Below are 22717 nucleotides of genomic sequence, written 5' to 3'. Positions count from 1 at the left end.
GCGTCTGCGCTCTGGGAGGCTGCGTGGAGCTGGATTTTATTTATGTACATACGCAGAAAAATCCAGTATGTGAAACTGTTGCTCTTACATTTCAAGCGTTCAGACTGGAAACTGAGCCTCTCCTCTTAGCACGAAGCTTTAAAATGTTTTAAAACCTGGGAGTCCGGGCCGAGGGCTGCGAGGGGCTGTGCAGCCCCCTCAGCTGGAGAGGACCAGCACCCTTGGGCGCGCTGGCACCCAGCCCCGTCCCAGGATGGAGCTGGGACGAAATCTCCTGACCCGGATGGCTCCGGTGAGCCCCCTGAATGGGGTTCAGCGGTGGTCAGAAATAGCTTTAGCTGATTGCAAGCGCACAGTAATTGAGGGGGAGATGTTTGCCCTTGATGGAAATTCCCATTGCTGTAGCCCAAGGAAATCCAAAAGGCCTTTTCCACGTTTCTTGACAATATTAGGCACTTTTTTCTTTTCATTGCATGAAATGAGGGGAGGAGAAGGGAAAAGCCTCCAAGAATAAACATGTCATTTGATTTTTAAAAACTTGAATTTACTGTTATCAATCTTTACTTGGAGCCAGCAAGTTAAGAACTTGCGGAACTTATGACAGGATTGAAAGAGCAGGTAACAGTAACTAGCAGTTTGGCTGGGCTACTCTGCAGTTCACGTCAAAACTTTCGTGACCTTTATTGAGGAGAATTAGGTTAATGAGGAGAGCTTTTGAACTTCTTTTAAACCAGCCCATTGATTTAAAACTTCTTACGAACTTGAGGAAAGCTTCCTGGTTTGGATGACTAGGTGCTTCTTGGAGATCTCTGCTTCATTAATCAAAATGTTCCCGTTCCTCAGCCACTGACGCCCACCCGAATTGTCCCACCTCGGGGCAGAGCTGGCCCTCTTTGTCCACGTTTAGTGGTGCCCCGTGCCTCCCTCCCCAGGGAAGTTCAGAACACCCCAGACCTTTAAGAATAAAGCAATGCACCATGAAGAAGGAGGTATAAAAACGTCAGTAAAGACGCTAAATATACAGCAGTTTGGGGAGCTCCAGTAAGTTAAATATTAACGAGTACTATTGCTCTCACTTTGGTCAGTTAATAAAATACTCTAATTATTAGATTGTCTAAATTGCCTGATGTGCAGCTTTGGAGACAGAAAGCCTTCTCAAATGAACCCTCAGTGTTTTCTGAACTTGTTTGCATAGTAGGAATGTGCTGCAAGTTTCTTTTGATACAGAACCCTCGGGGGTTATTGTAACGCGCTCGGATGAGCGGCAGCCCGAGGATTGCTCGGTGCTCGTGCAGAACAGAAGAATGTTCAAGAAATTGCCCCGCTGGGGATGGAGTACGAGAGCATTCACGCACAGCATCACCTGGGCTTTCTCACAGTCGGTACCAGACCCTCTTGCTCTGCAAAAATGGGAAAAAAGGGTGCAAACTTTCTGTTTTGGCCATGAAGATGCCTTGGGGCCCTTAGAAAAGGGAGTGCCCTGTTGTAGACCTTTGAGCATCGCTGGGGAGCGGGGCGATCGCTGCCCTCAGCATCCACAGCCCTCGCTCAGCAGGAGCAGGTGTGGGATTGCAGCGCTGGCTCCCGACTCCCCGGTCTTCTCAGCCTTCAGCCGGTTCAAATCTGGAGTTCTGAGTCTCTCTCCCCACTCTCCTCACAACGGCTTCTACGTTGCTCTGGTTTGTAGAGCGGTAACCCCATCCAAATAATCTACAAAGTAGTCATTCTGCCCTTTAGTCGGGCTCCATCCTGACGCACAACTGTAAAATCATCCTTTGCGTTACCGGAGACACCTAACGGGCACCTCCTCCCGTCCCCGCAGCGCCTGTCGCTCTGCTCTGCGTGCCTCTCTTTGCATTCACTGCCTGGACTTGTTTTCTTCTGAACGGTGAAATTTGCTGCAGATACGGGCAAGACAGCCTCCTTGTGTCTTGTCATTGGAATATGCTCGCTAAGCTCCCGCTCCCTCGCGGGTTGCTTCTGTTTATTCCTTGGAAGGGTTTCAGCTAGGAAAACAGGCTGAACCTCCCGACGCTGCAACGGACGTGGCTTGGAACTCTTTGGCCTGCTGTCTCCTCTTTGGTACTGATGATGCTGGCATCTTTTTTAGATCCCAGACTGTATTTGCAGAACTCTTTGTTAATTATTGCCCCGCACAAGCGTGGGGTCTGGCCTCACAGACACTATTTTGCTGTGTTCCTGGCAGGGCTGGTACCTCAGAAGATGAACCAAAGCGCAGATTTGTGATCTCACTCTGCCTCAGTATCCCCAGCCTTTAAATGAAGACTTTCTCTCTCCAAAGAGGCACGCAAGGGATAATTTATTAGCGGACAGAAATACAGACTGTGGGTAGCTTTAGGCTGGTTTTGCTCGCGTTGGACAGGCTTTGTGTTTCACTGATGTGTTACCAGGTCATAAAAAAGAGAATAAATCTTGTTTACTTGTTTACATCCCGTGGGAATCTTCTGCTGCGCGGGGTTTCAGGCTTGTGCCTAGCAAGACTGAAACGCGCTGCGTGTCCCCGGTCAGGCTGCTGCCCGCTAGCGAGGCAGAGGGTGCAGTGCCTTCGCTGAAGGGTGCCAGGGATTGCCGGAGAGGGATGGAGGGAGCCAGGAAAGGAAGGGAAGACTGGGGAGGAGAGCTCAGCTGGGGAATGACACAGGGGCTGGCAGGGGCTTAGAAAATACAGAGTCGTGAGAGAGATGCCGTGTGAGCTCAGCAGCTTCTCCTCGCGGTTTTGGGGGGATATCTAGCCCCCCCCCCCCATCAGCTGTTTGGGTTTGTGAGGAGCTTTGTTGTTTTACAGAACAGCCTGGCCAAGTCTCCTTTCAGGCGAGGCTTGCAAGCTGCAAACTTCTAGAGTGTCGTTTGTGGGGCGGCTCTTTGGGGTGTGAGTGGGACTCGGGGTTTTCTATTGTGGTAGCTTGCTTTTTTCCTTTTTAGAAATAAACCCATCATCAGTGGGGGGAAGGCTTTGGTTTGAGTATCTGCACGTCAGAGTAAAGACCTATGAATGGATAACTTCCAGGTTATTTTCTGTTTTGTAAAATAATGAAGTTTCTTTGCCATGTGATAAGGAGAGAAAACAATTTAACCCTAGGCTGCTCTGAGCTTCTCAGCCTGCTTTGGGTTTGTTTCTTTGAGTTGCAAAACTTTAGTTCCTTTTGGTGTAATAAAGTACATAGAGCTGTTGTAGGGCTTTGATTTTTTTTCTTTGTTTTTTTTTCCCCCTCTTTTCCACTTTCATCTTTTCTTTTTTCTCCTTTCTTTTCTTTTTCCTTCTTTTTTTTTTCTTTTTCCTTTTGCCTTCTTTTTTTTTTCTTTTTCCTTTCTCCTTCTTTTTTTCCCCCCTTTCTCCTTCTTTTTTTCCTTTCTCCTTTTTTTTTTCCTTTTTCCTTTCTGCTTTTTTTTTTCCTTCTTTTTTTTTTTTTTTTTTTTTTTTCCCCTGACAACAGGAGCAGGTTCCTCCCCCCTCTCTCCCCCGACAAAGCTGCCCTTTCCCTCTCTCCACGCTTTCGGAAGTTCGCCGTTGCGTTGCCCGGCTGCTGCCCGCTGGACTGTTCTCCATCCCGGGCCGTTCCCTGCCCGCGCTGGGTGCGCGCAGCGCCGTGGGTGCGCGCCCCCCGCGCCGATGCTGCGCGCTGCAGCCCGACCTGCTGGGCGCAGGGGCTCACTGCAGCCCCCCGCCGCCCCCGCCGCTGCGGGGACCCGGCCCCTGCGGGAGCGCTTCCCGCTCGCGAGGCGGTTGGGAGCAGCAGCGGTGTTTTTAGTGGGCCGTTAATTTGCTTTACTACGCGTAATTAGCAAAAAGCGCGGATGCTGAGTGACCAAAATGAGACTTGGACCGGATTCACTCCTCCGCCAGCCAAGCCCCGTTTGGGCGGACGTTTCCAAACTGGTGATAAATGGGCTCCCGTGCGCGCGGGGGTCCCTCGCTTTGCCTTTGACCCCTCGGCCGTGACGCAGACCTGTCCCGCTGACAAAACGCAGCGTACGCAGAGACCGGTCCTGCTCTCGCCGCGGCCTTGTTTGCTTCACGAGCCGGGGCCGAAGTTATTTCCCTCCTGCGCGCGCTCTCCGTGTCCGAGAAAATATTTACGAAGCGGGATAAACACTTTGAGATCTGCAGATAAAGAGATTTCTCTTGTCGTTTGTTAACGATACCGCTGCTGTTGGGACGGCCCGCGGAGGGGAGGGCGGCCACATACGCGCAGCGCAGTGACGCGCAGTAGGAAACACGGGATTTTCAGGCCAACGTAACGCTGCCCGGGCCCTGGCAGCGGGACGAAGCCGCTCGTCGGCACGAGGAGGGTGCGGGAAAGCTGCATCCGCCAAAACCTCCGCCGTTCCCATATTAATCACAGGGGCTAACCACACAGATCCAAATGGGCGCTTAGGAGCCGATGGAGCCTTTAAGGCATTCAAAAAAGAAACATCATACGTTTTCTAGCACATAAATGTGTTTAAAAAGGTATATAATTTATAATAGCAATGTTGACAGAGCTTTAACTACATTCCAAAAGCTAAACGATCATCTATTTACATACGAGCGGTACTTACTGTGTGGGTGCGTCTCTGTTGATGTGTTTCCATGTGATTCTCCATCATTTCAGCGAGTGATTGTAGCGAGGGATATTAAACCACGGTATTGATAATACTTTTACGGCTTCTGCTTTGGGAAATGCATTACTGCTAAATTAGTCCCTGAAAAATCTAGAGATATTAACACTGTCGAGCATGAAGGCAGATGGGATTTGGATCAGAGACCTTTATTTGTCGCGCGATACTAAGCAGTCGTTATGTTAAAACAGGAACTTCGTTTCCTTGAATATTAACTCGAGTTGGGGATTTTACTTCCGCTTTGGCGTGAGCGAGCTTATCATAACAGCATAAATGGAACGCGCTGGGTATTGATTTTTTCTTATGCTCTAAAAAGATGCTTAATGAAACTCTAGGTACCAGATAAAGACCTTCACTGAATGCAAAGTAAGCTTAATTGCAGTTCCCTTAACAAGCTACTGGAGAGGAATTTTTTTTTTTTCCCCGCTACAAAGCCCTTTCACCTGTTTAGACTTTTTCTCTCCCTCTGTGTGTCAGGATGCATTAATTCACCTTTTTTCTCCTTCTTTTTTTTCCCTATGAGGAGCAAACTGCAGCTTTAAAAAAAAAAACTTTCTTGCCAGTTTTTCTATGGAAAAAATATCAGTCTCGATTTTTGAGGTCTCAGTAAGAGGTGTTAATCTTAAAAAGAGCCCCTCTCCCCTTTTGCAGAAGCAGAGATGGGCACAGAGGCAATTTCTGGCAGATCGGAAGGGTGGGCTCAGATCAATCCCCTCCTCTTGGGGAGCAGCATCTGTGCGACAGCAAGTTCCCCAGCCGTGGTCACCTTCTCCTGCAGACTCCACTGGTGCTGCTCGCTTGCAGCCCTGTTAATGCTTCATTGCGTTCTTTTCGGTAATTTTTTTTCTTCTCCTATTTTTTTTTCTTCTCCCCTCTCTTCCGGGGACGCTCCCGTCACCAGAGACCGGATCTGTCCCCTCCGCGATGTGCGTGTCGAGCATGGGATCTGTGTTAATTACGCAGAATGCCTTCCAGCCCATCTTTCAGCTGCTCTGCAAGAAACTGTTTCTGCAGAAAATGTCAGACGGCTAAGAGATGGCGTGATTTCATTTTTTTTTTTCCTGTGCCACCACTATGACGACGCACGGAAGCTGGGTATGGAGCACACTTGGGGGTAGCCGAACAGTGCCGGGGGAGCCCCGGATGAGGTGTAAGCCCAAGGAACCTCTTGTTTTCTCCCTTAGAGTCAATCTCGCTTTTGTTCGTGCTCCAAAGAGCGCTAAGTTGGGGAATTTTGCTGAGGATTTGAGTAGGAAGATAGAGCAGCTTTGCGTCAGGTGCAGAGTAATTATTTGCTGGGGTTCTGTGCTGTTTGGTTTTTATTCCCTGTGTTTTCATTAAAAGCTAATGAGTTTTTTCTCCATTCAGAACAATAGCTTGGCCCCTGACAAGTTGGGGGTTGTTTTTTTTCTGCTTGGACTCAACTAGCTGTTGCTGCTCCATAAACTTTATGGAGACGTGGATTGAAGCGCGAGAAGTTCTCCTGATGCAAACCCAAATGGGAAGGAAATGGGATTTGTTTTCAGTAGCTGTGTCTGCAGCGGTTTTAGTGATCTGTTTTTTTTTTGTTACTGAAACTATAAGCGGTGTTTGAAAACATTCCTGCCGCTCGGCCAAACAGCGTGTCCGTGTTCGTGTTGATTTGCGCGGCAGCAGCTCGCGCGGTTCGGCGTCCCGCCGCGCTCGGCGTGATGCGCGTGTGCCTACTGCAGCCCAGGAGTGTTTGAGCGGCTTGCGGTCGCCTGGACCAGCGCGTGAAACCCCAGTTTCCACTCCTGCGTGGGGACAGCAAGAAAAGAGCCCATTTGTGGTGACAACCCCTCCCCAGGATATTTCATGCTTGGGAATTATTCTACCAAAGCAGGGACCCGCGGCGATCCCCACCCGCGCGTACGGGCCTCTCTTGCCGCTGAAGCCAGTGACTTGTTCTTGCCGGTGACTTTCCTGACGGGGCCCCGGCTCTCGTTCCAAACGCTTTCCTGCAGCCACGCGGCGAGGCGCGAGCCGTGCCTGCGCCGCGCCACGCCGCCGCCTGCCCGTCGGAAACTGGGAACAGTTTGCTCGTTATCGCAATAATCCTGCACCTGTATCTCGTTACGGGGGACCACCTGTTACCTCGGCGTTCCTTTGGAAAGCCGGCTTTCACGCGGTGCGCTTTGGGGGGAAGAAAGGGTTCGTTTTAAGGGGCTGAGGGGGCCTGTGGAAGCGGTCTGACAGCGCTGGCATCGGCCCGCAGCTGCGGCGTGGCGCGGAGGAAGGCGCCTCGTTAGAGTGAACGCCGTGTTTTCCGACACCGTGGTGCTGTAGCAGCCTGGTAGGTAGGGTTTTGAGAGCCTTTTTTATCTGAGCATCTCAAAGTGCTACGGTAAAACAGGGAAGAAACGTTCCCTTGTCACACGCAACCGAGCAAAGCGCTGAAATGGCTTCTCCAAGGTCGGGCGGTCAGCGGAGCGCTCACGGATGTGCTCCGCGTTCCAGAGCCTGGCCAGCGGAGCGGGGCATTCCAGGCTCTGCTTTTTAACCCCTAGTTGTTGGGTTTTTTTCCTCTCATGGAGGCGCATGCATGAATTTCAGTCTGTGGGAGCATACAGGGACGTGCTGTGCTTTCTCTCCGTGACTGAGGAGTCCGTGGATGGAAGGCAACGGCGGCACCACCTCTGCCGATGGCTGATCCCGCGGGATCAGAGCCTGCCCGTTTGGGACAGGGAGCTGCAGCTTTTCCCTTGGCATGGGAGATCAGCGATGCAGATGCGGAATGGTGCACCTGCCACAAGGAGAAAAGTTGTTTTCTGAATCTCTTTTTTTCTCCCAAATGTGACGTTCCGCACTGTGTGCTGGGCTGGCTGCTGGAAGCAAGTGAGCGCAGAGCTGGGAAAAGATTGTGCGACCTCTCTGTCTTTTCCCCTGGTAGGAAAGTTGTGATGGCTAAAGGGTGGGCTGGCACGGACCCCTCTGCTCCATCATTGACCCCCTCAGACCTTTGGTAAATCTCAAAGTCAAATCTTCAATCGGTTTTTCGAGACCTTTGGGTGAGGCTATCGCGGTGTCTGGCACCCAGTGTGGTTTGTTTTCGAAGGAGCTGAGCTGTGGGAGGACAATCTTGTGTGCGTTATGTTCCTCACAGCTGCGTTGCTCCTTTTGGTGGAGAGTTGAAGTTTTCTCGAAAACGTGCTCTGGGATGCAGGAGCCTGGGGGCTCCGAGAGCTTCACGCTCAGAGCGGGCGAGGGAAGGCTGCAACCTGGGATGTCAAAAATAAAACACGTCCAAAAATATCTCGTCGTGTCTTTCTGCAGCTGGAGACCTAACGGCGTCTCCGCTGTGTTTCTTGGTGGGAGGAGGAGCGTTGTAAGCCTCCGCTCCAGGCCTTGCTGCGCTTTCATCAGCGCTCGATTTAAACCCTGGGGCTCGGCTCTTCTGTTTGCTGAGATAAAGCTTGCTTTTGGTGTTTGGACACAATTAACATCAGCTGAAAACTTGCCGTTCTTGCTGTTTGCCCTGTGTTGAGTGAGTAAGCAGCTGTCTTTACCCTTGTTATCAGCAGCCGGGGCTGTGTGTGTTCAGGAAATGAGGGAAAAGCTCGAAAGAGCGCTTTTCACTTTGGGTTGAGTGGTGTTCTCTCCTGCAGGTAGGTTGGCTGCACTACATTCACATTAAAATTTGATGTTAGCGTCTGTCGCTGCAGTATCTAAGTGCCTTCTGCATAAAATCCGGTATCAGCAGCACATTCTCTAGCAAAATGTCTGAAAAATTCAGTGCAACATCAAATACAGGGAGGTAGTTGCTCCTGCCTCTGCACGCAGCCACGGTGCTCTGTTCGTTTGTGTGTGACTGCCCGTCGTAGGGAGTCAGTCTTATTTTCCCTACCACTCTCCAATTAAGGATGTCAAAGCTTTTTCCTGTGATAAGGGAAGAATCTCCATTCTGGTCCTCTGTTTTACAGATGGGTGATTTCTGCAAAGGTCAGGTGCTGAGGGCACCAGCAAGGGATTGGACACAGCTCTGGTCGTTTGGCCCCAAGGCTGGACGTACCCAGCATGAGTGTTCTTGCAGCAGGAATATGCCACCCTGCCCCTAAATGATGAATCTGGCCCTGAACCCACAAAAGTGGTTTTGGGTTTTGTAGAGAACTTCAGTGGAAGGTGGGAACCAGGAGGAAACACGTCTCACGGTGTAGGTGATGAGATTTGGGTTTAGAAATGTGTCCTCTTCACTAAAATCAGGTTCTCCTCTTTCTAGTAGAGGATCAGCATGAGGCTGGCTTTGGACAGGACAGTTCTGACGAAAATCAGAGGTGGAGTTTGGCCCCTTCCATGACATCTGATGCTTCACTTCCATCAGACTTCCAGGATGAGGGTAAGTCACTGATGCTTTTTGAAGGTCTTGAGTGAGGAAGATAGACAGGTAAGTGTAATCTACTATAACTTCCTTGTTGTCTTTCATCCATCTCGTAACTCAGGAGATTTTTTTGGTTTTTTTTGTTGACTGTACACGTTTTCTCAATGTCCATAAAATGTTCTGGTGATCCTGAATTTAATTTAGTATTGCTGAAGTTAACGGTATTTCTTGGTCATCTTGGTGCAAACTGGAGTTGGTCGTTCTGTTTTGGGTTGACAACAGTGATGGAAAAGAGCAAAATTTGACCCAGTGGCCATCGTTTCCCAAAGTGCGATTTACGGGTACGTTTCTTCTTGGGTGCTCAGGCTCACACTTCAAAGGGGCTCTGTCTTCTCAAACCTTGTCTTTGAAAATTAGACCTCTTTAAATTGCCTTGCTTTGGAGAGCCTATTTTTTTTTTTTTGGACATTCCAGTGCTTGGGAACTTGAGGCTCCTTCTTCCTGCGAGCGTGGAAGTGCTCCCAGCTGAGCGGTGGATGGGAGCCGGCATCCGAGGCCAAGGGCGCTTTCCAAAGCATTAAATGTCAGATGAGGCTCTTCTGGGCAAAGGCTTGCTGCGATGCTCCCATCTGCTTGTGCGCGGCAGTTTAGGAGTGATGGATTTGCGGTATGTGATTGAAATTGAAGCCTACAGAGCTGAGGTTGTTCTGATCTTCTCAAGGTTATCTCTGGGCCCTAGTGAAGGGCTTGGCTGCTTTGGTTTCAGACTCTCAATCTCTTTCTTCTCACAGATCTTGTTTCCTCCCCCTCTTTTGCTTCCCTTGCGCTTTCCCCCCATGCTTTTTTACCCCGCCGCCTTGTCCTTCCTCTTTCATTTTCTTTGCTTCCGTCCCTCCTCTTCTCCACCTTTCTCTGCTCAATGTCCTCTTTCATGTTCACCCCCACTCTTGTTAGGAATCAGTAGCCATCAGTCAAGAATACAGAGAAATGAGGATTTATTTGGGACGAGGCCGTAAGAGCTGACGGGCACCACAGTTAGCTTCTTCGCGCAGTGCGAAACACCAGGCACATCTGCCATGCGTGTTGACTCATGCTGCAAAATGAATGGCTTCGTTTAGACTGATCAGAGACAAGGTTGGTCTGATAGCTGGTAATTGCAGCGCAAAGAGAGGTGTGGAGTTTGGGATTGGTTGTTTTAAATAATCTGTGTGCCCTCAGATATGATGCACTTACGTGGAGGGCGGATGGAGAACGTGTGACGAGGATAATGGATGCTGGCCTAAATGGGACATGAAAGGGTGCTGAGGACCTCAAGCTTGGCCTCGTCAGGCGAGCAACGTCTTTATGGAGTCTAGGGTTTCTCCTGGTGTGTTTATTAAGCTTGTCTAGGGAGGTATTTGCTTTGCTAGCTTTGAGTGGTGGTTTTTGGCGGCTCTGAGGGGCAGAGTTTGACATAACACTTGCAAGGTATGCAAACGCTTGGCACCGCTGGAAGTTTTCAGGCACAGATGAAATGCCAGGCTTGATGGAAGGATGCCCAAGTGGGCGAACGGCGGGGAGATTGATAACACAGAAAAATTACATACTGCAAAAAGGAGGGAAGAAAGCTGGCATGGAGAGCGGTTGCGTTAAAATGAGGTGTTAGTTCTGGGAAACGGTAAGAGGGCTGAGGAACGGCAGATCACGGGCCTGACCGCGGTGTTCGTTCTGGATGGAAGCTGAGCAATTTTGGCTGATCAGATGCAGGCTGTTGGTAGCCTGAAACGACAAGAAAGGGGAAAAAGGCCGAACGCAGGATTTGGACCCTTTCTTTGCCCTGCCATGGCTGGTAGGGGCATCATCAGAACGGATTTTTCTAGGTGTCTGCCAGCGGGATGGGTGTGGGTCGGGGCTGTGATTTCCTCCGGGTTTTTGAATTTCTGTGATTTCTGAGTTATGATCAGATATTTTTGGCCCCGGAGCAGGCACCCCACTCCTGCATGCCAGTGCGGAGCCTGGGCCACCATGGACCCTGGGGGTGCAGCTGCCGCACAGACGGGTGACCTGGAGCTGCTCCTTCCAGGCAGAGCGGGTGGCTGGTGCGTGGAGGAACCCATCCAGCTACGGCCAGAAGAACGAATTGGCCGGTTGTAGGAACGTAGTTATCACTCTGTGGCTTTTTTTCCATCCCTCCTTACCCTGTTTTCCAACAACAAGAGGTCAGGTCCTGAAGTACCAGCCCCCAGCACTGTGAGAGGCTGCGATCTCCCGCCTTCCCGAATTTCCCAGCTTTGTTAATTTGAGGTTTTAATGGAAGCAGGTCTCTCTGGCTGGGATGATGCTCGCTTCTGCCTACCCTTGCTGTGAAAAATGGAGGAGTTTGGAGAAAATGAGGGAGTTTGGAGGCTGGGGAACGCCACCACCGTTCATTTTGAACAGACTTTTCCTTGCGTGCTCTGAACTTGTGCTGGGAATCGGGGAGAACCTTGAAGCTGTCTCTGGAGGGAGCAGGAGGGACGAGCGAGGTGGGGATGGCTTTGCTCAATGAGGCATGGCCCAGCTCTCGGGGATCGTCCCTAACGAGCGATTAAGAAGCTAATGTTTGTACAGTGCTGGGAGCTGGGAAGCGCCGTGGAAGTGCTCAGTGCTGTTCTGATGATTGGTATTTCTTAGGAGACACTTCCCATCTGACGTACTCCGCTCGGACCGCTTGAAGACTTTTCAAAATTGTTTTGTCTTTTAGACTGGTAGTTTACTTAATTTGGCCGTGTTTGTTTGTTTAGTTTTAGCGAAGCATAAGGCAGACACCGCAGCGTCCTGAGGGGTAGGGGTTGTGCATCTTTAATATTTAGCACTTCTGGATGGTGCTTTGGGTTTTCCCCGGGACGCCTCGGCCGTGCTTCTGCGATTGTCGCTGGAGGGATGCTGAGCCGGGATCCCAGTGATTCGCTGGTGTCACGGCGAGACCTCGCGGAGCTGGGGGGTGAGGTCCGCTGCGTGCCTGGCTGTCGGCCGTACTGCCGTGTCACAGCGATGTAAGCGACCACAGATATTTTATTTTGTACTACACAGGTGTCCGTTAGCACCTGGCAGGGAGCGTAACTCACAGTGACGGGAATGTGCCGTACGGATCCTGTTAGGCACGGTCTCCGGGATAAGCAATCCTGGCTCTGACTTCCAAAACTTTTCCCGTCATGTCAGCAGAGAACTTTGGCCAAACGTACTCACAGCTCATTCACTTCTGTGTGGTGGGGTTGTTTTTTTTTTTTTTTAAATATGTAAGTTCTGAGTATCTGAAAATCAAAGCCTCTAGCAAAAATTCCCTTTGCTTGTTAAAAATGTGCTGAAAACGGGTTTTATCTGAAAAGGTGTGGAGCATGGTAGATGAGATGGTACTTCGCTGGGCCCCACTGGCACGGGGACAGGGACGGGGGACGACAGATACCAATGCAACGTGATATTAAAGGTTTTTGGGGGATTAGAAAGTGTAGAGGAATCACTTTCTAACTATGGAATTAATAGCTTAGACAGTCCAGCCTGCGGGGATGTTTTCAGGGGCACCTGGAGGAGCTGGGGAGGTGGGTGGGCGTGCAGGGTGCGTGGCACGCAGAGCACGGGGCGCAGGAGGGGGCGAATTGGGCGGGTGGGGTTGCATGACGGTGGGTGGCCGGGATGTATGAGGCATGGGTGGGTGCACCTTGCGGGGGCCAGTGGTGTGCAGGGTGTGTGTCATTGGGTGCCCGGTGCCATGCAGGAGGGTGTCAGGGATGGCCAGTGCCAGGCAGGAGGGTCTCAGGGGATTCCCAGTGCCATGCAGGGAGGTGTCAAGGGGTGCTCGGTGCTGGGCAGGGGGTATCAGGAGGTCTCAGGGGGTGCCTGGTGCCATGCAAGGGGTGTCAGGGGGTGCAGGAGGTGCCTAGTGCCGTGCAGGGGGGTCTCAGGGGGTGCCCAGTGCCAGGCAGGGGGTGTCAAGGGGTCTCAGGGGGTGCCTGGTGCTGGGCAGGGGGTGTCAGGGGGTGTCAGGGGGTGCCTAGTGCCGTGCAGGGGGGTGTCGGGGGGTGTCGGGGGGTGCCCGGTGCCAGGCAGGGGGTGTCAGGGGGTGCCTGGTGCTGGGCAGGGGGTCTCAGGGGGTGCCCGGCGCCGGGCAGGGGCTGTCAGGGGGTCTCAGGGGGTGCCCGGTGCCGGGCATGGGGGTGTCAGGGGGTCTCAGGGGATGCCCGGCGCCGGGCAGGGGGGTGTCAGGGGGTCTCAGGGGGTGCCCGGTGCCGGGCAGAGGGGTGTCGGGGGTCTCAGGGGGTGCCCGGTGCCGGGCAGGGGGGTGTCGGGGGTCTCAGGGGGTGCCCGGCGCCGGGCAGGGGGGTGTCGGGGGTCTCAGGGGTGCCCGGTGCCGGGCAGGGGGGTGTCAGGGGTCTCAGGGGGTGCCCGGCGCCGGGCAGGGAGTCTCAGGGGGTGCCCGGTGCCGGGCAGAGGGGTGTCGGGGGTCTCAGGGGGTGCCCGGTGCCGGGCAGGGGGGTGTCAGGGGGTCTCAGGGGATGCCCGGCGCCGGGCAGGGAGTCTCAGGGGATGCCCGGTGCCGGGCAGGGGGGTGTCAGGGGGTCTCAGGGGGTGCCCGGTGCCGGGCAGGGAGTCTCAGGGGGTGCCCGGTGCCGGGCAGAGGGGTGTCGGGGGTCTCAGGGGGTGCCCGGTGCCGGGCAGGGGGGTGTCGGGGGTCTCAGGGGGTGCCCGGTGCCGGGCAGGGGGGTGTCAGGGGTCTCAGGGGGTGCCCGGTGCCGGGCAGGGAGTCTCAGGGGGTGCCCGGTGCCGGGCAGAGGGGTGTCGGGGGTCTCAGGGGGTGCCCGGTGCCGGGCAGGGGGGTGTCAGGGGTCTCAGGGGGTGCCCGGTGCCGGGTAGGGGGTCTCAGCGGGTGTCAGGGGTCTCAGGGGGTGCCCGGTGCCGGGCAGGGGGGTGTCGGGGGTCTCAGGGGGTGCCCGGCGCCGGGCAGGGAGTCTCAGGGGTCTCAGGGGGTGCCCGGTGCCGGGCAGGGGGGTGTCGGGGGTCTCAGGGGGTGCCCGGTGCCGGGCGGGAGCTGCGCGCCGCGGGGGGGGCGGGCGGTGGCAGCGGCGCCGGCAGCAGAGTTCTGCAGCGCCCCCGTGTGGCGCAGGGCGGCGCCGCTGCCGCGGCTGGAACCGCGTGGGCGCCTCTTGCTTTTTTTTTTTGTTACTTTTATTTAAAAAAAAAAAACCAAACAAACAACCCCAACAACCAACCAACAAAACCAAACCCCCCAAACCTCCAACCCCCGAAACAAGTGTTCCTGGGAATTTCTTCCTCCCGCTGCGGCAGCCCCGGCCGCTCGGCGTGGGCGTGATTTCAGCCCCCGTGTGATTCAGCAATAACCAAAACTCAGCTTTTCCAAACCCAAAGCGGAAATTGCGGTTGTCTTCCCCAGTGGCAGCCAGATGTCCACTGCGCTGGGACAAACGCCGGTGGTGGGGCAGTAGGTGACCGACACGGGGAGGGTGGTGCGGCCTGGGGCTCTCAGCCCGGAGGAGCCGCTTGCCCAACTGCTGCTGGGTTGCAGTTGTAATAACAAAGTGTGTGAAATAAAATGCGGACTAAGAACCTGTTTCAGAAATGCTGAGTACCCGTAAGTTCGATATGCTGTATGGATCAAACCCCGAAAGCCCGCAGATGAGTGGAAATGCCTCTTACGCTGGAGTTGAAAGCTTTACATTTTTCTTTTCAAATACCATTAGAAGCAATTATCTCTGCCTCCCTCATGTCCAGAAATGTCTTTTGTTGCTGGGTTATTACAAACTTGCTGTTGATGTACTTTTAAGCTTTATGAAGGAGCGTAGGGAACATTCGGGGAAGGGGTTTGTTACCGGCGCGAGGCCGTTGAAGCCTCCTCCCGCCTCGTTTCCCTTCTGATCTCAGGCGTCGCCCCAACAAGCCCAGGGAGCAAGAGGTTAAACCCTGGATCAGTTATTCCTCCTGATTCCTCACCAGGGCTTGGAGCGGGTTTGACCAGTTCGATGTGAATTTTGCCAAGGGGAGGAGAACAGGCAGGAATCCGTGTATAAGAAAACAACTTGTTTTCTAAAAAATATCTACTTATACGGCGTGAGTCTGGAAAGAAATCAGACTCCGTTGAATCTACAGAGCTCATGTTCTCTGATTTATCATTTTCTGAATGGAAATGCACCGTAACATTAGTGCTTTCAAGCCCGGTGTGATAATGTCTCTGGCATTGTGCAAATAAGTTCCTGGAACCGTACTCTGGCTGGTCAAAAGGTTTGGCCATATTTCATAGAGAGCAGCTCGGCGCACCTCTGTATCGAGGATTATTTGTTCGGGGTGGAGAGGAGGAGGGTGGGTTGCTTGCTGGCTGCCAGAAATAGATGCATAAACTGCAGAGAGCTCAGACTTTTGTGGAGAACAAGCAGCGGTGAGAGCAACGCTAGCAAGATTTTCAGCTTTCGTTTAAAACAAACAAACGAAACAAAATAAAAACAACCCCAAACCCAACCCAAAGTGGCTTCCTGTTCTCGTTTGGGATTTTACAGCTGCAGCAAATTGTAGCGCAAGTAATTGCTGCAGAAATCCCGGCTGGCTTGTGGCCGCGGCCTCCGTCAGCCGGGCACGTCGAGCTGCAGATGCTGGTGCTGAGGGCAGCTGACAGAGCCCGCTGGTTTGTGGGTGCCCGTTTTGGGCTCCAAGTCCTTCTTCCTCGAGCGCAGAGCTTTGGAAGTTGGTCTGAGAGGCTGTTCTTGTCCTGAGGGTCTCTGCAGAAGAGCGAGCCATTGCAAGTGCTTTCTGTCTCGTCTAACCTCCCCCTTACCTTCCCCTGCGCCCCGCAAAAGCAGCTCTTCGTTATAAAGTGTTGAACGTAACGCGTCGGCGCTGACCGGCCAGAGGACAGGTCCCTGCCGACGCTCAGCCCTGCGCGGGGCTGGCAGCCTGCGTCTGCCGGGAGCATCCTGCCTGGTGTTCCTTAGCGCTTTTTTGGGACGTAGTCCTGACACAAACGGATCAGGCCCCAAAATGTTTTGGTTCAGCCTGTTCCTGAACTCCTGTGTCTACAGGACACAATTCCATGGTGCTTGTTTGCAGCTGAGGACTGCTAACCTCAGGATCCAAGCACTGTAAAAGCACGAGGTGCTTTTACACAAAATACCGTGTTTGGGATTCGGTCTCTGGGTGTTCCAGGCCTCGGTTTGTGGTTTGGAAGGAGGTGTCTGCCCAACCGCTGAGATGTTTGTTTGGTTTTTTTTAAGCTGAGATTCTCAAGTAATTCCTTGATTGCAAGAGCTCGTAAGAAAAACAAAAATGTTTTGAAACATGTAGTGTAAAATCTCAGCGGTTCGGTGTGTTCGTGGGGCCCCAGACAGGAGTTATCACTCAAATCGCTTGGAAGTTGGTGAAATGCCGATAACTTATTAATGCGGCTTTTCCACAGCAAAAATCCTGCTGCCTTCGCCGTTTGCCGACAGCGAAAAAGCATAATTAAAGTTTCTTTGTATTGCTTTATAAGCGCAGGATCAGATGAACAGATTTATTTTCCGTACCTAGAGGACAGTCTTTAACAACACGGTGTTAGGTAGAATATTTTTTTAGTAAGCGGCTTAACAACAGTGAGCTTGCGTGAAAACAGGGAGCATCGGCTTAAGATTGCAGCTGAAAATTAATGGCAGCGGAGGATGCCCTCAGCCCATTGATTATTGCGGCAGGAGCGGAGGGCTCGGGGCGTGGGTGCTGTGGGGTGCGTGGTCCCAGGTGGTGCGGCAGCTGCCAGGAGCTGGGATGGAGCTTCCTCTCGTGGCGAACGGCGTGTTCCTCATGTCAAACACACGTGGATTATCCGTGCGCAAGTTACTGCTGCGTGGAGGGGGGGAGGCTGGGATCGCTTACGCGCCTGCCTCCTAAAAGCCTTTTTATTCATGCGTATGGAAACGCAGGGCGTGGACGTGGTGTGCTCTCCCCAGCAGAGGGATCAATATGCAGGAAACGCGAGTTAACGAAGTGCCGGGGTGGAACGTCATCGCAGCGTCTCTTCTGCCCTGCTTTAAAAAGAAAGTGATTCCAGCTTCCCAAATTAACAGGCAATGCCGTGTCTCGTTACTGACCCGCACGGGGTTTTCCCTGCAGAAGGGATGCCGGGAGGGCAGGACGCTGAGGTGCGGTGGTGGGGCAGGTGCTGGTTTTGGACCATGGGGTTTCAGCGCCCTGCGGCCGTGCAGGAGCCCCGGGGCGCCCCGAGCCCCCGGGTGGCACCGAGGACCTCGCTGTGACCTGGGAAATGGTGTTGCGCCCTTGCAGAAGTGCCAGGGGTTGGGTGTCTGGGCACCAGTGGTGATGTGGTTACAGCAAATCCGGAACTGACGTTCTTTCACCACCTATCCGAATAGTAAGATGAAGTATTTGGTGGGCTCTGTGTGCATACTCCCAAAGGAACAAGGGGAAGAGATGCTCTAGGTCATGCACTTGAAGTGCGTTGAGGTTGTAGCGAAGATCTGGGTCTTGGTTTTTTGATACTGGAATTTTGAGTATACTGAGGTGATTGGCGGAGGAGGTGAAGGAGGCTCTTCCTCTGCTCAAATCCAAGATGACTTGTCTGAAACCAGGGTAAACTTCTCTCCTTTCCTCTATGGGACATGTTTGTGTGACAGCTTGAGGACAAAAGGCAAACAAAACACGTGCTTTTCCTGTGTTCCTGGTACATGTGTGTGCAGAGCCTCGGGCCCTTCTCCCCTGGGGAAAAGCAGGACATATCCCAAATAAAGACAGCTCATCCCACAAACCCCATCAGTGGTGTCTGCTCACCCGGGTGGGACTGCTCCTAGGAATAGCGATGGTGGTACCTGTGTCTTGCAGGATCAGTCTGAAAACGCAAACAAGTCCTGAAATACGAAATTCCCGGCTGAGAGGAACGGTCTGGGCAGCAGGAAAAGCCCTGCTTGTATGTGAGTGAGCTTGCTAAACTGCTACCGACCGCATCCCGACTTCAGCATCTGCTTAAACCTGTGGTGCAGCGTGAGCCACGGGGAACGCGTTAAATTACAGCTCAGGTTATGTAGTGCTGAAAATCACCATCCGCAAAAATAAAGCCTCTGTCCGGAGGAATTTAATTTAAAGGCTGGTTATAATAAATTCTGAAGTGAAATGCGTTAAAGGACAGCTGAAGGGAAGACAAGCCCTCTCTCTTTCTTTTCTCTCATTTCTCCTTTAAATGTAAGGAGTCAAGCGCAACTTTATTCGGCAAGCTTCTCCCTAGAGCTGTTGTACCTGCCGGTGGGTTCACTCGAGCGAAGAGGCGACGCTGGACGTTCCGTCACTGCCGTTTTGCGTGAAGGCGTTTTGTGTGTGTGGGCACAGGTGTGTTTTAAAGAGTAGCTTCATTTGGGGCTTCTGGTGATGAACTACTTCTTAAAACAAGTTAAACTTTGATTGTGTAACCCTCGGAGCCGTGTGGCAGTTGGAAGAGATGGGGTGTCCAGATTGATTTTCGGTTGTGTTGAAGGGCGGCTGCGAGCGCGCGGACGCCTACCTGTGTGCGGCGGGGGCAGAGCCGGTGGGGCATTGACCAGACGCTGGGACTTCTTCTAATCCAGTGTCATGGGGAGAGCAGCCGAAACAATCGGCATCATCCTTCACCCTGATAATGCTTTCTCGCCAACTAATAGCTCCTTGTTCATCAAGGAAACGAATGTGCGCGGAGGTGACACGCTCTTCACCCGCTGCTCTTTGTTCTAGGGTCCTCCAGACTGATTGTATCAGCTCCAGCGCTGACAAATATCCCCCCAAACTTTAACACTATGTAAAATTGAGTTATGGGGTTTTAAGGTTAGACTCCTCTGGCTGAAGGCTGATTGTCTCCGAGAGATAAAGGGATCAGTACTCAACAATAACAAAATCTTTGCTATAGGATAATGCCTGTTATTGAGCTCACAGCTCTCTTTATTTGGTTACAAAGCTTCACCCCTATTTTTTTTTCCTGCGCTCATGGGTTAAACTGGGAGCTGCTGTTGGAAATTGGTGAATTGCTGCTGCTCCTCTCCCCACCCTCACCCTGCGCTTGAGCAAACGCTCTGACAGGTCAGTTCCTTGAGACATGCCGTCACCCAGGGCCATGTCTCTGCAGCTGCAGTCTTTAAACCTCGTTGCCCTCGCCGTGGCACCTCCTTCGGATGAAGCAAAGATGCTGCTGGCGCTTGGGTTAGCCTTTGGAGAAAGAAGCCGTGACCATCTTGCCTGGACAAACCCAAAGAGCTTACTAGGCAAACCGAAGAGTAGCAGGAGGAGGACATTAGCCTGATTTTACTAGATTCATCCACTGGAGTGGAGGAAATAATTCTCATTGAGCTGGGGCCGATGCGGAGTGCGAGTGGTTTGAGCCAGTCCAGCAAGGAGCCAATGGCGTAGGTGGCAATCGCGTCTTAATGCCCTGGAGCCCCAAGCACCTTGTTCAGATTCTCCGGCCAAAGCACTATTTTGCATTTAGTGATGAGGCTTGGCCATCTGCTGTAGATGGAAATGGTCTGGCATCGCTTTGCAGAGGATCAAAGCGTTGACCAAAAGGATAGAATTTGGGGGAAGAAACCAAAAGTTTATGTTAGCTCTAAACTGATGGCATCTGGGGCAAAGGCGCTCAGTGCTGGGACTGTCTTATGTTGAGGGCAAGGAGGGCCTGCCAAAAGAGATGCCTAGGAGGGGCTGTGCTGGCAGTGGGCGAAGGAGTCACAAAACCAAGGGAGGACAAAATTTAGTGGAGCCAAGCTCCCTGTACTCTCTGAACTCCTTCCAAATCCTGGAAGCACTCTGCCTTTCCTGATAAACACCTGATGCATGAGGTGTGTGGAGAGAACACGCATGATAGGGATGAAGTTTCCTTGAAGATCTGGAGCAGGCAGGCGGTTGGTGTCAATCTTTGAAGATATATATAGGGTGGTGCTCTCCACCCCCCGTAACTCGTATCTCTGCTTTACGCACTTTTAGTTAAATAAAAAGGCAGACCTCTGCTGTCCCCCAAAGGCTGTGGTCTGTAGGCATCTGTGGGAGAGGTCTTTGGCTCGGTGGAGCTTTCAAGTCTACCCTGATTTCTGCTTCCTTAGACTCCATTCATATCCTTATTCTTCAAAGCAGACCTGACTGTTCCAGGGAGCCGTGGACCCTCTGGAGTTCAGAGGTCCCCTGCCTCTGACCTCGGAGGGAAATGGTTTCCATCTTGTTCCTGTGCGCGCCCTTCATGTGGTCGGTGTATGAGGTGTGAGTTGCCAAGATTTTGGGCTGGATCCAGTCTTGAGGTCTAGCTTGTGTGGATGTTGCATCATGACTGGAAGCAGCCTAAGGTTATCCCAGCTCCCCTCCTCTCCCTCAGTGGCAGCGGTCCCTCGCCCCTGTCCACCATGCAACCAATTCATTTGTGAGATCCTCAGTCACATTGCAAATTCTTATTTTTTCGCATTTTGCTCCATAACATTCCCTGATGCTGGATGTGCTCTGGATGACTTTTTTTTTGTTGCCCTGGTTTATTCTGTACTAGGATGAATCTCATTTTATTATTCCATCCATATTCCTAACCTCTCTGTGTCCCCTACTATTATTTCCTCTGCTTTCACTTGATATTTGCATTACCACCTAATTTAGTGTCTTCCTGCTCACTGAATTAATGGGCTGTTTACTGGCCTTAGATAAAATGGGGACTCATACCCTGCAGTACCCCAACCCAGACGCTTCTCCCCCACGTGACAAAGCGCCATTTATCAGCAGCTTTTGTCTGTGGCCCGTGGGCCAATTTTCAGCCTGTGACGATTGCTTCCATCCAAGCTGAGGTAAATTAATTTTTTTTTCAGTGAGATTTGCTGTGGCACCACATCAAACGCTCAGTAAAGTCTCTAGATATATTGCACCTTCCACATTACCCTTCCGCTGCTAATTTTGTAGCTTGATCGGAAAGGCTGACCGTATGTGCCTAAGGTTATTTGCTCTTTACAAACCCGAAGGTTGCTTGTTGCTAAGAAGGCAATTATTGCCTAGGTGCTCATAAAGTCGTTTAGTCCCTTATTTGATTTTTTTTTTTAAAATCTGTTCCATTATTTTATGAGTGTGACACTAGACTGGCCAGAGCATTTGTCAGCTTTGCCCTGGTATTGTATTTTTAAACTTTGGGGCTGCCTTTGATTATTGCCCTTCCTGTATTTCTCAGTCCTCTGTGATGATCAGAAGGAAAGGCCAAAGGTTTGTTAAGTTTGGGAGCTTTGTTATCAGAACTCCTGTAAGACGTCATGCAAATGGAGATTGGTGGGAAGCAAAGCACAACCTTACAAGTACAAAACAATAAATGGGTGCATTTGTCCTTTGCATGCTCACACCCCGTCCTAGCTCTACTCTAGGAAGCCCATGGCGACCTGAGCAATCTCTGTAGCCATCACGGAGCAGAACACGACCTTGCCTCCCTTGAGTTGTAACGACATCTCCCAAGTAGGTGAGAAATCTTCGCAGCCAGCTTTTAGCTGTGTTTGTCATCTTGTGGATGTCAGGGTGGTGACACTGCTCTTAAGATGAGTTTCCAGTTTGCTTTCTGTCACTTCAATTTGAAGTTGCTTTATTTTCATCTGTAGGTGGAAATTCCACGTCTGCTTTGCGTGCCTCTCTGGATCTGCTGGCTCTACTGGACCAGATCCATCAGCTTCCGTTATTTTGTAGGGGAAAAAACATCTTATTTTGAATCAAGGAAAAAATTTGTATCCCTCCTCCAATCTAGGAGAAATCTATCTGGGGAAAAAAAAATCCACAAGCTTTTATTTTCAAATGCAGTTGGGGTAAGTTGATCAGAAACGCTTCGGTTTTATGTTGAGGTCTGGCAAAGCCACTCTTCATTTGTTTAAGAAAAAAAACCTAACAACAGAAAAACAAAACAAGGAGACTGAAAAACACACAAACTTTTACGATGGAAACCTGACCAGCCCTACCAAGGGAAAGCAAGGCCAGACAATATCCGTATTTGAATATTCTCTTTTCCTTCTTTTCTTTGATATGCAAACTTGCTGCTGATCAAAGACCTCTGGGAAGAGAAGGACAATAGTGCAGATCATGGTGACTTTGGGTTCTGGTTCCTCGGTTTGATCCCATGATGGCTGGGGTGGGCTTGGGGACGAGCATCGCTTTCCTCCCCTCCCCCTTGGTCTTCCCGTTCAACCCCGGAATCCGCGGAGCAGCAGGGGAGCGGAGCTGTCTGAGCCAGGGGCACCGGCACAAGCCCTGAGGTTGCAGAAACCGCCATAAAATGGCTATAGCTCCGCTGTCGACAAAGCCTCTGTCCCTCCTGGGTACCCCACTATGCTAAATCTGTGGGTTCAGGCTTGGGGCAGGTGGTAGGATTTGCTCCTTTAATCTTCGGCGTCTATTTATTACAGTGGAGCTCCAGGGCATCTGAGCATGGCCTTTCTCGCCAAGAGACCATAACAAATGGATGCACTACCTCTTTGATACAGCGCCGAGGTTTGCGCACCACCTATCTGCGCGATTCGGTGCTGGCTCGCTCTGCCTCCGTTTCTTCTTTTGTTGTGGTGCTCGTAAAACGGAGAGGGAGCAGGAAGGGATTTGAATGCAAAGAGCGGCTCCAGTTGGCCGTCCACACCTGCCCTCCCCGTCGCTTCCCGGCCGGTCCGTGGGTAATTTTTCGTGGGGGGGGGGACGCTCACCTTGTGGATGAGAAAACGCCCTGCTCCAGGCCATGGGACCATGCCTTGGAGTAACCCTTCTCCCTTTGTTTACTCTTAGGTATTGAACCCTTTCGCAATT

The 22717-nt window shown here is 51.9% G+C and overlaps 1 protein-coding gene across 1 annotated transcript in view; it reads left to right on the top strand.

Annotated features, from left to right (window-relative positions):
* The window catches only part of SKAP1 (src kinase associated phosphoprotein 1), a 147770-nt gene that overhangs the window by 21148 nt on the left and 103905 nt on the right, over positions 1-22717 (top strand). The window contains exon 4 of the mRNA XM_086766932.1: positions 8858-8974. Within this exon, the coding sequence (XP_086623058.1) occupies positions 8858-8974 (117 nt within the window). The remainder of the gene's footprint in view (positions 1-8857; positions 8975-22717) is intronic.

The sequence above is a fragment of the Chlamydotis macqueenii genome, chromosome 25 (assembly GCF_036417535.1).
Source record: "Chlamydotis macqueenii isolate bChlMac1 chromosome 25, bChlMac1.mat, whole genome shotgun sequence".
NCBI lineage: Eukaryota > Metazoa > Chordata > Aves > Otidiformes > Otididae > Chlamydotis > Chlamydotis macqueenii.
The sequence above is the reverse complement of the archived record's forward strand: the minus strand, read 5'-3'. Positions and strand labels throughout refer to the sequence as shown.